The 15,185-nt window shown below is 34.2% G+C and overlaps 1 protein-coding gene across 3 annotated transcripts; it reads left to right on the top strand.

Annotated features, from left to right (window-relative positions):
* Positions 1 to 907: 907 nt before the first annotated feature.
* LOC145597720 (uncharacterized) lies at positions 908 to 11,452 on the top strand. 3 transcript variants are annotated; one of them, XM_081653959.1, is made up of 5 exons: positions 908 to 1,241; positions 1,391 to 3,062; positions 3,155 to 3,347; positions 10,393 to 10,687; positions 10,796 to 11,452. In XM_081653959.1, exons 2-4 carry the CDS (start codon positions 1,450 to 1,452, stop codon positions 10,543 to 10,545), a joined length of 1,959 nt encoding a protein of 652 aa, XP_081510085.1. In that variant the 5' UTR covers positions 908 to 1,241; positions 1,391 to 1,449; the 3' UTR covers positions 10,546 to 10,687; positions 10,796 to 11,452. The 3 variants fall into 3 exon arrangements, with proteins under 3 accessions (XP_081510085.1, XP_081510086.1, XP_081510084.1); XM_081653960.1 differs by having other exon boundaries at positions 1,337 to 3,062; positions 10,399 to 10,687; XM_081653958.1 differs by having other exon boundaries at positions 1,337 to 3,062.
* Positions 11,453 to 15,185: the final 3,733 nt, after the last annotated feature.

Here is a 15,185-nt window from a genome sequence, read left to right as displayed (position 1 = left end):
TGGGGGTAAATATGTAAATAAACTTTTTTTTAAGGGAAATAATAGTCTTCACACTGTTCATAAAAGCATGTTTGCACTTTTTATAAAGTAGCTAGGGATTTGACTTGGAAGACGTTAATCGACTGTTATCTCTCTCCTTAACAATAGAGCTTGAATTTTACAATGAAAGTCGAGCAAATCAACGAAAGAAGGTAAACACCTACCATTTGGGGTTTAACCATGCCCTTAATTTATATTTTTTTTCTTAGGGGTTTTTTTTTGTTAAATTCTGAAAATGATGGTGTTGGGGTTTGTTGTGGTGTTGGTGGTGATAGGCATGATGTTTGTTGTGGTTGTTTGGGTTCGTTTGCCATTGATGATAAGAAAGGAAGAAGGTAGGTTGAAGATGGAAGAAAATGGAAGGAAACATAAATTAATGATGAGTCAGCTTGTAAAAACATTAAAAATTTAAAAAAGTTGTTCAGAATTACAACACCGTCATTTGAGATACGAAATTTGTTACTGAAAGTTGAGTAACTGAGGCAATCTCAAGATTTCATTCCCTCCGTCGCGTGCAAACAAAAATACCGTTAATTTAAAGCTCATATATAAGTCGTGTCCAAATTCAACCTAATTAAAACAGTGGGTTTGGTCAATCTTTGTCTTTATACGAGTAGTTTTTAAAAACGAAAAATCTGAGTTTATCATCCTGCTGCTTATCAAATAATAAATTTATAAATAGAATTCTGCCGTTTATGGGTAAAACTACTAATCTCGATAGCGATTACTGTTGTAAACGATTTTACCAGGTTTTTCCCTAAAGTGTGTCAATTATGTCCTTGTTTATCAAAATGATTAACCGGGACTTCTTTATTAATATCTTCGTTAAAAATCGTTAAAAATTTCATTTGATTGGCTAAATATAAACTCTCCAATAAAGAAACAAAAACACATCGTATACCACTAGCATTTGCTCTACTCACTTCCGGCACCGTCATCCGCAACAACAAAACCATTATTCCGATCGATTGTTTCGGCAATTCGAAACCCTAACTCCCATTTTTCTTCTCACCGATTTCAAATTCGAAATTGTAATTTAGGGTTTTTCTATTGATCCCATTGCTAGATCTGAAAAAAGCTAATTGATTTCTTCACATTAAAGTGAATTTGCTGGGATGTTGGTTGATTGAATTCCGAGAAAACGACTGGAAATTTTGCATTTTTGCTCGGTGTTCTAAGGATTGAAGTTGAGTAAAGTTAAGGTAAGCTCTGTTTTTCTTATTATGTCGAATTATTGAGAAATTTTTGTATATGAACTAGATAAAATGTTGATTTGCTGTATGTTTTGTTGCTGTAGATCAATTTTGAGATTCATTGAACTGTTGAGTGTGATCAAGTAGTTTTGTTTTAGGTGAAATGTTGCCATTATGATGTTTTGTTGGATGATAATTTGTGTCAAATTTGTGGGAAATGAGCCGTTCCCCATCGTTTTCATTAAAGTCGGAACCGAGTCCGAAAGTCGATAATGAGTCGTTACACCGATGGATTGTGGCGTTTTATGTGATTAGGTTTGATCTTGAGCAAGGTCAAGTAGTAGAGGAATGTTATCCGGCCGGTTGTTTATCTGAGGATGAGGAGCTTGGGACGGCTTTTAGTTCGTTCCCGGATTCTGTGTCCCAAAACCAAAATCGTTCAAGTATCCATGATTGCATATTCTTCTTTAGGATAAGAAGGCGGGGAAATGTTGATGCAGCAAATGTACTTACTTCTGAGGTAGTTGAGGTAGAGAGAGATACTCAGAAATCTGCCACAAATGGGAAGGTGTTGCAGGTATTGAGCAACCATAAGAGTGGCGATGATTCTCGGTTCTTGTATGGCTTTGTCTTTAATAGGCAAAGGCATGATGAGAGGCTTAAGCGAGGTGGGGAACAGAAGTCAGTGGTGATCTTGTCTCATAGTCCGTTTTCTAGTGTGTTCAGGCCTTTGTTACAAATTATGGGTCCATTGTTCTTTGACATAGGAAAGAAAGCTCTTGAGCATATTGCTGCTTATGTGTCATTGTGGCCTCCTCCTGTTTCGGGGAAGCTTATGGAGCTTCCGATTGGTAATGCTACCTTGAAGGTGAACCTGCCTCCTGTTCAAAGTTTGCCTTTAGATGAGAAAATGATGCTTGAAGAGTCTGCCTCTCTTATGGTTCCATTGCTTGCTACTAATCAGTCAATCCCGCTAGGCCTTTTCCATGAAGCAGACCTTTTCGGTATATTTCGTGGAATTCTCTTGCAGCTTTGGGTTCTGTGGGAGTTAGTACTTGTTGGTGAGCCCGTCCTTATCATTGCCCCAACTCCTCCTCAGTGTTGTGAGGCTGTTGCAGGCCTTGTGAGTTTGGTTGCTCCGCTACTTTGTAGTATTGACTTCAGGCCATACTTCACCATTCATGATCCAGAATTTGCCCAGTTGAACTCACTACAAGATGGTGGCACCTTTCCTCCTATGATACTCGGTGTAACAAACCTCTTTTTCCTGAAAGCATTACGCAATTTTCCACACATTGTGTCCGTTGGAAGTCCTGTTGCTAATTCAAGCCGTGCTAATGTTGTTTCTGGGTCCTCTTCTGGTAGACCAACTGGTCGCTTAGAAGGATTGGGTGTTCAACAGCTCTCTTTGAGGAAATTTTCTCCATCGAGCTTGTTAAATGCAGTCAAGTTGAGGAGGGATGGTCCTCTTGGTCTGATGACAGAACACAAAGAAGCTGTTTGGACCACCTATGGTGCAACTACCAAGCCAGATACATCTATCTTGAACAGGCTTGTTGATGCAGGAACATTAGCAAGGGTTGAGGAATCTATGTCTGTTGTGAACAATGAGATTCTACGTCGGCATTTTCTGGAGCTTACCACCAATTTTTTGTCTCCTTTTGGCCCTTATTTCAAGATCAATACTCCTCCTGAAGGGTCTTCACCATTTGTTGATCCACCACCTCTTCCTCCGTTTAAAGTTGAGGAATTCCTTCATACTTTAGCTGCAAGAGGTCCAGGAAAATTTCTATCAAAGAGGATGAGATCAAACTGGCTTGATTTATACAGGTGAGAAGTGCAAGTGTATATTAGAGATAATGTTTTACTTGACTGTTTAGTTACAACTGGGGCTGGCACTAACTTTGTGGTTCTAATGATAGGCGTTTTCTTAAAGGGAAAAATTTTATGCCATGGTTTACTAGAAGGCGTGCAGTTGCTGAGCAAGAGCAACACAGATTATGGAAACAAGCAAGATTGAAGACTGATATCCATCAATTCTTATCAAAAATGTCTGAATTAGAAGTTGTGGACTCCTTCAATGCTATTGAAAGGCACCTTCTTGGGGAGTTGCAGGTGATCTTCATAAATTCTTATTTAAATCTAATTCTTGAAGCGAGAACTAGTTTGGCGTTGAATGATTTGGTTTAGTCACTTCAGTGAACTTATTCAAGCTATACTATTTTACTTATACAATAGTGATTCACTAAACCTTTTGTTAGAATTACCAATATTCAAATATGAGAGCTTATGTTTAAAGTTAAAATTACTATATGCTGTTAATACCGCTTAGGAGAATTAAGATAATGAAAAAGAATTATTATTATTATTTCTTAATATATCGACATACTACCCCTTGAAAGTTCATAATGCTTTCCGTATTCATCCGTAAAAATAGTTCTTTTACACTCACTTTTTGGCAAACCCCTTTTTATTACCTTACCCCTCTTTTCTGACTATAATAATACCTTTTCACTCTCTTACTTAATCCTCCTATCCTTACACTCACAACCTTTTTACACGGTCTCTCTTACTTTATCCCCCTTTTCTTGCACTCACTCATAACATTAACACTCTCTCTCCTATTTTCTAAATTGGTGAGTGACTCTTTTTTTTTTTTTTTTCAAATGCATCACTTTTGAATTCACGGACTCCTAGACATTTTTTTTTAGAGTTGAGAGAGATAGAATAAATAAAGATGGCCCATATGATATGAGAGAGAGAGAGAGAATTTATTAACTAAAAAGGAAAGTGTTGCATCTAAATTGAAACTTCCATTATTAGAATATGATGCATCTAAAATGACAGGCTAAAGTCGTATCACCTAATCAAAAGTAATTACCTAAGTCCTCTAACTAAAGTAGATAGGGAAGTAGGGTCGAGTCCACAGGGAAACTAGTCTTTCTATTCCTAATTAATTAATAGCAATCTAAATTATTAGTAACAATTTGTTGTGATTTAAAGATTATACTACGAAGAATATAAGTAGGGAGAATAAAATAAGAGGAATGAATGAATTAAAGACCTAGGGCATAGGTTCACCAATAAATAATATTCCAGGGTAAAACATAATAACCAATCATTAATGCATCAATTAACCAGATAATAAAGGGATTTCGCTACGTATTACAATCACAGAATTAATCTACCGGTATTAAATCTGATCTCTCGAATCTCTACTTAACCATTTATAGATTAACCTGCCTATTGAAACTAGACCTAAACATCAATTCTCATCTTTCGAATCTCGAATCAATATTGTCAAACTCATGCATAAAAGATCAGGCCTAATCTAGTCACAGAGCATTAAATCAATCAATAGGAAATTAATATAGCATTGATAATTAACAACAATAAATTGCCCGTTCATATTATTTATGGATCCCCATAAACCCTAGAAAGAGAACTACTCACACATAATTAAATCTAAACTAATCAAAGCAATAAAATAAAACATGATAGAAGGAATAAAATAAATAACTGAGATTAAGAGAAAAGAAATCGTTACCAAAGTAATCAGAATAAAGAGTTGAGTAAAGAACAAAGTATAAAGTGTAGAGAGAGAAAATAAGCTTAAGTAAAGAGAGAAAGTCTAAGAGAAAGAATTACAATAGTAAAGAGAGAATAAGAAAGTGTAAAAGAATCCTAAACTTGCTTAACGAAAACATATTTATAATAAGCAAGAATCCTAAACTAAAACAAACTAAACGATGCTTAAAAGATCTATCAGAGACACGCGCCCGACCGGGCGCCACACCGCCCGACCGGGCGCGCCTTTTTGATCGGGCGAAGGGCTGCTGCGATATAAGTCTTCTTTGCCCGATCGGGCGCGCCATCGGGCGGACCATCGGGCGGACACCATTGGGCCGCTTGGACTCCTCGTTTAGGCTCGTAACTTGGCCCAAACCAAATATCCTCTTTGGGGCTTTAATCATTCGGTCCAAATGCCTCGTCTTCACACAAGTCGAGCCCTTATTCACCGGTTTGATTACTCTAACCAATCTTGGGCTACGAAAGATGGCCGTGCTCCTCCAATGCTCGTAGTTGCTCCATAAAATCCCGGGAAAGTACTCCAAAGGTGCAATTCCCTACAAAACTCAACCAAAACTATGAAAACACTAGAAAACACATATTAGTAATAAAAGTGGCTCTAAAGAGCCAAAAACACTACTAATAATGACCAAGGGACGGGGGTAAAATACTACATAAACTAGACATATCATAAAACAAACGGAGGAAGTAGTAAATTTTAAGAACTTTTGGAAATGGGGTAAGTATTTTGATTAATTCTTATGTATAGTGGAATATAATATAATACTCTATTAAACGTATCGATACTTAAAAATTCCAAATGGAAAGTTTGATTGATGTTTTGACATGGGTATGAACTATATTATCACAAATTCACAAGCTGTTCAGTTTTTTAGGTAAAAGGTTATATTGTTGATAATTTGCAATTTGACATGTAGCATTAGTGGCTCTTAGATTCCTGTTTGAAAATAACAGTATTGATTATTATAAAAATTAAAAAGGCCACATGTAGACATCTATAGTATAAGATGATTACCACGACAGTTATTGAAACACTAATGATTGATATAATTAATAAAAGTATTTCTAGCATTTATAAAATTTCGTCATTTTTATTTTGGCGATTACAACTCAGTATAACCAATCCAGCAACTCATTTCTTGAAGCAGATCTCTTAGCACGAGTTTCCATTCGTCTGAAGTCTTGTTATCTCCTTCAGTTTCATCAAATTACTGCCATAACTGAAGCTTCACTTTTCTCTTCTTTCTGATAAGCGTCTTTTGACTTTGCCTGCGTCTAGTATAACACAGTACTGACCTAACTTCTGAGCAGGTTATTCTGAACTTCATCATCAACATCAACATAGGTATTGCAGTTTTGATGCCTGTACATAGGCTGGCTAACCTGAGTGTAATTCTATAAATAGAAATTCATAGAAATATCCCAAATTAAGTCTGTTCTTTTCATCTTTTTTCTTTAACTTACAGCATCTAATATTTTTCTTGATTGAGAATTTATAGTCCAGCAGCAGAGCTTTTGTAGCCACTCTACTAGTAATTTTATAATTGGCTGAGACACTTGCTTTAGGATGTTGCATTTTTCAGAGTTTCATGCTTTTAACACCTATAATAGAATTTCTCTCATATGTTAGAGTTGTCTTGTTAGTTAATTTTGTGGTATGTGAACAAGGACTTCTACTAGGTGTTAGAGACTCCTCCCTAGGAGAAAGATTTCAACGAGGGCAAGAAGGCAATGGTTGAACGTACTCAGAAGATAACAGTCGATTATCAGGGGAGCATAGAGTATTTGGAATGGAATTCGAATTGTTAGAATCATAGGCTTTCTAAAAGTCCACTTTGATGGTACACCTAGGGCAAGGGGACTCCCTATGATAATTCCTTAGTAACTCCTGAGATAGCAAAATGTTGTCCATTAGACTTCCGCAAGGAACAAAGGTTGTTTGTGATGGATCAATCAAAATAAACTTACCAAGAAAACCTATTAGCTTTTAGCTTAGTGAGGCACTTATTAATGGTGTTACAAAATAAAATGAGTCTGTCATTACTTGGCTTTGTGGCATTAGGGATCTTGGGAACTTTAGCAATAATGGTATAAAAAACCTCCTAAGCAAACTGCCAGAGTTTAAGAAGGAAAGGATAGCAATCAATACAGCTTCTCCTACTACTGCTCTCTTCTTCAAGACAATCAATAGAGCATTATAGCCATCAAGCCCAGGAGCTTTCCCCTCTTCGAGAGAGAAAAACCCCTCCTTTATTTCTTCATTTGACACCTGTCTCCCCAAAATTACCTTTTGTTCTTGTCTTCAGTATGACTTGAAGACAATGTTGTTTAGAACCTGAATTCCTGGATAACTAGAATGGTCATCAGAGCCACGAAGACACTCAGAGGATCTTATTAATGGCAAGGAGGCAATTATACAGGAAATAATATCTATTTATTTGAGGACTCTTTCTATGAAATATGTGATTATTTTTCCTTGAAAGAATAGAGTTTGTGATTTTTTATGGAGTTGATTAGGCCCTATCTCTATTCAGCATTGAGAGTGTTTGAACTTTGTAGTGACCTTTGAGGAGTGGTCTTGTTAAAGGGTTCACTATGTTTTCTTGTAGGATTACTGGGAGCTCCCCTTTACCTTTTTGAGCTTTTATAGAATTTGAATCAGTGGGAGGAGCATGAATTCTTTCTTCCCTGTGTCCCAATAAGACATCATTCTGCTGATGTTGGAGATATCTGCTCCTTAACCTGATAACCTACCCCACCAGCAATTGAGTGTTTTGGTTTTTAAGTAAAGGGTTTGTCAGAATGAAGGTTGCTAATTACTGGTTTTTGTTTTCTTCTGTTGGTAAATTGCTTCTCTTTCTGTTCTTGTTGATAGCTCTTCTAAAGAGTGGTTTTTATTGGTTTTGATGCTAGCCTCATTTTGTAAGCTCTGGAGAGCATTGTTGTGTCTAGTAGGATTCTTGGGCTAAACTTATTGGGTCTGATATCTAAACTGCTGTCTTAGTTATTGCTATAGACTAGGATAATCAGAATATAAATGCACATCAAGTAACTAGCAAATAGAGGAAAGCTTGAAGGATTTGATTGATAACGGAATGTAACGGCTAAAAGGAACTACAAGCTATTGCTTCTCTTAAGGAACTACTGCTACTCTATTGCTACTCTACAACTACTGCTACTCTATTACTACTTACTCCAAAATCAACACATAAGAATTACTATTCCCCTGCTTCCCCTTATATACTAAGCATCCTCTCTCCCATGGTACCCTAGCAATTAAAGAATTCTGTCATGTACTGCCAAGGTGGCTTCACACACAAAATAAGTTGCCACACTTCTTAGTGGATCATTAAATCTTTTTGTCTTCTTGCTGCTACCAATTGCTGCTACTACTGCTCTTGTCTTGTAGTCTTGTGATTGTGTCTTCTCTCATATACCCGGATTACTTGTTGCTGGAGTGGGTCGACCCGGTTCATAGCAGTTATCTTATGCTTTCTTAACATGAGTTGTGTTATTTCCAATGGGCCTAAAATTCAGACTCCCCTTCATCCCCCTTTCTAGTTAGCATGAGAATTGCCTGGTTTCCTTTACTCCTAAACTAAAGAAGAATGGACTTGTTTGTGTCTAAAATTTCACTCTGGTCTTCTCTGTTAATGAAATTTAGAAGACAAAAAGCTTCTCCTCTGGCATTATACAAAGGCTGTAGAGGATGTTCTTAAGAAAAGGATTTTTTCCCCTTGAGTTGTTGTAGTTTGTCATAGGGAGAAAGATTTGTTAACCGTTTGCACTCTTGTAGTTCAGTTCTATTTGACATTTATCATTAGCCTTGTGATGCTGAGTAGTGCCAATGATGTCCATGTATATTGGGAAACTAGAAAGAAGAAAGGTTTACCTTGGTGTATTGTTCATTGGGGCTGTCAAATGTCTATTATTTCAAATGTATTCTGACAGAAAAACTATCACTGTTAATAAAAGTAGTTTCAGCATTTGTTGGTTGTTTAGAACATAAGTTTGGCTTGGTTTGTAGGTTCTGTACTGAATAATGCACAAAACTGCCAGTTTCAGAAAATTACTTTTTTCAATCATTTTATCTGACCTGTACACATGAATTGTGGGAGTTGTCAAGTGTTAACTTGATTGAACCGTTCCTCATATTTCCATGAATTCCATCTCCTTACTGGTAACTGATCATTCATTGAGATATTCTGGATAGGCTTACTATATTTTGCCTACTCTGCCTCTGCATTTAAATCAGTAAGTGTGCTTTTCTCACATACAATGTGAAACTCAGAGAATGGAAGCTTACTGTCTTAGCATCAGTCCTTTAGTGTGATAATCCTGTCAGCCTTATAGTCAGCTCCTTGATAAGATTAAAATGTAGTTGTGTTCGCATTATAAATCCCTTTTCAATGTAGAGATGTCCTGCAGAGATGTTTAGAGTAGGAGGAGATGGAGCAAGTTGATCAAGGGACATCATTTTATTAACTTCCTATGTTCCTATTTACTTTTCCCATAGACGTTTGTACAGTTTTATGCAAGTGAAATAGTAGAGTAAAAATTGGGTGGCTGAGTGTGGCAGGAGTAGATAGTTTACTAAGATGATGGGGCAAGTAAATTGAGACCCTTAAAAGGAAAACAGGGCAAGTATAATGCTGCAGTGTTTTTTTAATAAGGTAGACACCGAATTTGTTTTGTTAACTTTGGCAGTTTATGTGAATTTTGATACCAAAGGGTTGGCTTTTGTGATGTGATTGAGGGATGTCATAGTCAAGAATAACTGACTCTTCCATTTAGGCTACTAGTGTTTGGTGTGAAGAGCTTGATAAACTTACTGCCTAATCTTGGGTATCTCCCATGTGTTGGACAAGGTTTTGTACAAGGGGACCTTAAGTGGAGACCGCAGTGGAAGTTGAATAATTTTTTTGTCAATTTATTCTATTAATGGCTACTTCATTATATACAGTTGATAGGTAAAGGATTATATAATTATGATCCATTTAGCATAAATTTTGTGATTAAGTTAAACATAATTAAAGCCATATCTACTTAGTTATCTAAAAAATGCAAATTTTTGAACGATATTTTACTTCAAATGTTAAGTTGTCTTTGAAGAGGTGTATATGGTGAAAAAGATACGATTCAGTAGACTACCATTTTTTTGTGCAAGGAAGAGGATTGTAGTTAACCAAGAAGAGAGAATAACAGTAAGTGGACATTGTTTCTAACTGTCTTCCTCTGTATATGTTATTTAGTGGACCCAAAATGTGGAAACATGACCTGGCTTCCTCTGGGCTTACTTGTGTAGGTGTTTTTTTTTTTAAAAAAATGGGTTATCCTCTTGCCATGCCCCAGTAACATGTGAATTGGATTTAATTACTTTTTACTAATTGTCTGTACAATCGTCTTGGTGATCTCTGATACCGTACCTGGTACATCTGCAATTTGTTTTGTTATTTACTATAAGTTTTCATACCATTGAAACTGTTAAGTTCCATTGCTTTGCATTCAACAAAAGTTAAAAAAATTTATAGCTGTGTCGGTAAATTTATAATTTAGACTTTTGAATCAGTTGCAGAAGTCTGGAACAAGTGGACAAGACTCTATGAAAAGTTGCCAGAAGCTGCAGGAAGATCTACAGGCAGTGTTTAATGTTCTGCCGAAGGACATGCAGCAGTTGCTCCTTCTGAATCCTGAGCGAGCAGCTCTTGTACAGGAAACTTAGGGTGGATTTTTTCCTTTCAATTTGGGTAGATTTTTGCTTGAGCTAGAACTGGAGGTGCCCTCTTCGGCTCTTCTCCGGATACATGTTTATTAATGTTATCCTACTTTCACTGAACTAGCTAGCTTATGGCCGAATCTTCAAGGTGGGGCGGGGCTCTGTTATCTCTTGGCTTTTAAGTAATAATTTCAGTAGATTCTTGGAAAACAAGTTACTCCTGTACTGACTATTTTTTTTCTCTGTGTTTCTCCAGCTTGCATGTATCTTGAATGAGAAGAGCAATGTTTGAATACAATTAAGGATTCTGGGATGAATATGCCGCACCTCTAAAAGGGAGCAGGGAGGTTACATGACTTAAGTTAATGGAAAATTTATTGGCCATTTTTCGTCGCAAATTTAAGGAGCGACTGGTCGTGTTTATAGTCAATTTGTTATAATACATCATGTTTTTGTTTTATTACCCTTTCTGTCCAACATAATCATTAAACATGGAGGGCCTAAATTCTAGAAAGAATACAATTGTATGCCCTTAAAGCCAGTATCAAAAGAAATTAAAATTTTCGGAGTACTGTGAAAAATGGTTACTAATTGTAAAATTTGTGACAAAATGTACTTTTAAGTGGTCGACAATCTCGACATAGTGAGAAAGGTCTAAAAGGTAGCAAAAAAGTTACGTACATCCCGTTTAAGTTGTATGTAGTGATTTTTTACCCAAATTTCGACCATAGTACTAAGCTAGTTTGTACACTAGAAAGCTAGAAAGAATGGAGTTTATTACATGTATTAAATCTGTTCCCATTTCCCAAAACATCGATAATTGATCAGCACTCTTCCAAAATTATTATACATTATTATTTACTCAATGTATATGTACAAAGATTGTTATAAATATAATCCCTTTATTTATTTATTTATTTTTAATCCCATTTGACTTTTCACAATCTTCAAAACGATCCGATTTTTAAAATGTATATATACTACCATTTCTAAACACGTAAAAATTTAAAAAATGAGACGAATCCAACAATACCTTATTATCTCTTGTTGATTAATGAGTTTTTTGATCAGATCTTAAGGTCTGACCCATTTATTTACAATGAAAAAAAATAGCAACATAAGGAATATATTGGAGTTTAAAAATTCAAGAAGTTCTTTTGAATAAACTTTTTAGTATTAAAAAAAAAAAAATAGCACTCGTTTATTCCTAATAGTGAAGAACATAAGATGAAGTATATAAATAATCTCCCTTAACTTTCCTTATCCTAATAGAGCTTTAATTTTGGTCATAACTGTTAGATTTCGGTTTTGGTTAAAAAAAAACTTTCCTAAACTTGGGCTAAAAGATATTAAACCGACCTATAAAACTATATAAGTACCCTAGGGGCCTTTCAAATTATTGTTACAAATAAACTTAGATTCTCTTAAAATAATTGCTCCGTATTATTAACGTAGATATTAGTCGCGTATTTTCCTTGTTTCAATTCTTCACCCAAATTCCAAAAACACAACAATGGCCGCAATGCCTCCTTCGTACGTAGATGACGAATTTCTTCCTCCAGTTTACGTTGATGATGTTGAACCAAAGGTCATGAATGGTTTTAAACCTGTTTATCTCCATGATCTCTACAAGGCGATGTCGTCCTTGGGTGCTACTCAGATCGTGTACGTCAACAACGATACTCACAGTGTCATCCGTTCGTGTTTGGGTACTTCGTTTCATAAAGTCCTTTTCCTTCGTGATGAAGATGACACATATCAACATGAAGCGGAGAAAGAAAAGCAGAAGATTATTATGGTTGATCAAAGTGATGAAGAATCTCAAGTTTCGGGTGTTAATAATAATGATTATGCGGAAGAAACCGAGGATTATGATGAAAATTATGATGTTGATGATGATGATGATTTTCCGTATGAATGTCAATCAAGACAAGGAAACACAAGATCGACGACAAACAAAACTACAATGATTCGCAAGTATTATAGGGGAAAACAGAAGGCGACATACGATTGCAAGAAGCTAAAGAAGTTTGCTAGGCGGAATTAATTAAGAATGAAGTGCTACACTTCATTGTACTTTGCAAACAAAAAGAGTTATTGTAGTAAAATATGATGAGGTTCATTGTCATTATGTAATTCAAGATTATCTACTTGTATTTTTATTAGAATCCCTTTGTATTATACTACGTATTCTACTCCAAAGGAAATAAAATATGATGAGGTTTTCTTTCAAATTAGTATCTAGTTTATTGAATTATTACGTCCTTGTTTTAGTCAATGCTTTAAATAAAACTATCTTTGTGTAATATTCTCTAATTAAATAATTGAATTTAGCAAGTTTGATATAAATCAGGAAGCAAATCTAAATAATTGCCTATACTTCGCTACCGGTAGAATGAAGTGTACAAGTGGCTAGGACTTTGGTTATTTGGATCATAAGAGTATTAACTTTGTAATATTTCAATTTTTTTTTTGAAAAAAGTCTTTTAAGAGGTCGACTTTGTGCGTGAAAAAGGTCTTTATATATATATATAAAAAAAAATAGCAAAAAATGTTCGTTTTATATCACATTTAGGTTGTAAGGAGGAATTTTTGACTAGATTTCGGTCATTACCATCACATGAACAAACTAGTAAGATTGGAGTATATATATTTTAAAATTTGTTCCTAAAACATCGATTAAATATTGATCAAAATTCTTGTATAATAATTATTATACACCCGATGTATACATACAAATAAAGTTGTTATAAATTCAAATTGGAATTTAAAAAATTAAAGAACTTTTTCTTATACTAGCATACAAACTTCTTTAGTAAATTATAACCATAAATAAATAAATAAACCCGTGTTTGGATAAAGTTAAGTGAAAAACATAAAGCAATACAAAGTATAATCTCTCTAAACTTTCCTTATCCTAATAGAGCAATGTCCTGTCAAAAAAAAAAAAAATAATAATAATAATAATAATAATAATAATAATAATAATAATAGAGCAATGTCATCATAAAAACTTTCCTAAACTTGGCCTAAAAAGATATTAAACCGAGTAACCGAGAACATGATTATACATGACATTGACTAGAAACTAAGAAAAATTGGAAGCAAGGTTGTACTATAAATCAATTATATACAAGTATGATTTATCCTGACTAACCTTGGGTTTGTTTCTACATTTACTAATACTTTTGGAATGTCGCAAAGATGCTTAGATTCAAAGATTTTAACTTCTAGTTTTAGAACTTTTACATTTAGGTTACAAAAAACAAAAAAGACAAACTTATTGGTAAAACTTCAAATCCAGAGGATAACATCAAATAAATGTGGGGCAGCATTGAAATTTTGGGTACTACTTCTTCCGTTCTCCTAATATTGCAACAATTATCATTTTAGAAAGTTTCACAAAGATTGAAACATTGTCATATATGTACATGATTTCTCTCTATCTCACATGAGTCCCTATTCTTTATTTCTCTATCTTTTTCCTCATCTTAAATTTTGTATCTCCGCCCCTTTGTTACAATATTAGAGGAACGAAAAAACTGTAATTTTTCCATTACTCATATACATGGAAAGATTATAACTTTAAGCCAAGCAAATATTACACCTTTTTAATTGCTTGAGGAAAATCTCAGATAGCTCAACAGATGAAAGCCTTTTCGCCTTAAGGAGCTGCCAGTTCAAGAAGAATCGAACCTTACCAACAAAAAGGAGAAAACAAAAAAAATTATAGAATGTGGCATGAAGAAATTTATAACTAATACTAAAATAGAAACCACTGTCACCATCCTATCATAAAATTACACATGTGACGTTGTCAAAAAAAATAATTCCTCTCCAAAACTATAAATGATATCATCATTTTATGATTTCATTTTTTAATTTTTTTTAATGATTTTTATTTTTATTTTTATTATTTTTTTTTGAAACAATGATTTTTATTTTATTATTAGTACTCCCTCCGTTTTTAAATACTTGCTCCATTTCTCTTGGACATGAATGTCGATACTAATCTTTGATCAATAATATCTTCAATTATCAATAAGTATAAGTTCTAACAATTGAAAATTAATAATCAAATCATTGAGACGATTCCAACAAGTACCCACAAGACTATATTTTTTCTTATGTATAAATCACAACAATTAGTTAAAGTAGGACAAATGAATAGTAAACTGTGCAAATTAGTAAACTAGGAATCCAAATTAGTAAACTCCAGAATCCACCAGAAAAGAGTAAAACTCTTAAGAATATTATTAAAACTAGATGGTACGGTTTATTTGAATATTTTAAAACAATTTTTTTTGGGTATTTACTTGCTAAATTTTGTTATATATTTGATAAAACACCTAATATCAAAAGATAGTATTTTATATTTAATTAAGTAAACTTAAATATCTCATTTGCCAATTTTGTTTACAACAAAAACAAAGTAAATTACATTATTGCAATGCATTTATATATTAGATTTGATATAATATTTGTTTTGGGAATTTTTTGTTTTAAATTTTGATATGAAAAATAAGCAAATTTAAAAAATTTTACTTTTTAAAATTGTACATCGCACAAGACTAATCTAGTGAACTAATAACAGAAGTCAAAGAAAGTAACTAAAAAACAGGAAAGAAGAAGTGCAAAAAATTTCA

Source organism: Chenopodium album, chromosome 20, assembly GCF_948465745.1.
Source record: "Chenopodium album chromosome 20, dcCheAlbu1.1, whole genome shotgun sequence".
Taxonomy (NCBI): Eukaryota; Viridiplantae; Streptophyta; class Magnoliopsida; order Caryophyllales; family Amaranthaceae; genus Chenopodium; species Chenopodium album.
Note: the sequence above shows the minus strand (reverse complement) of the source record. Positions and strands in the feature narration are given on the sequence as shown.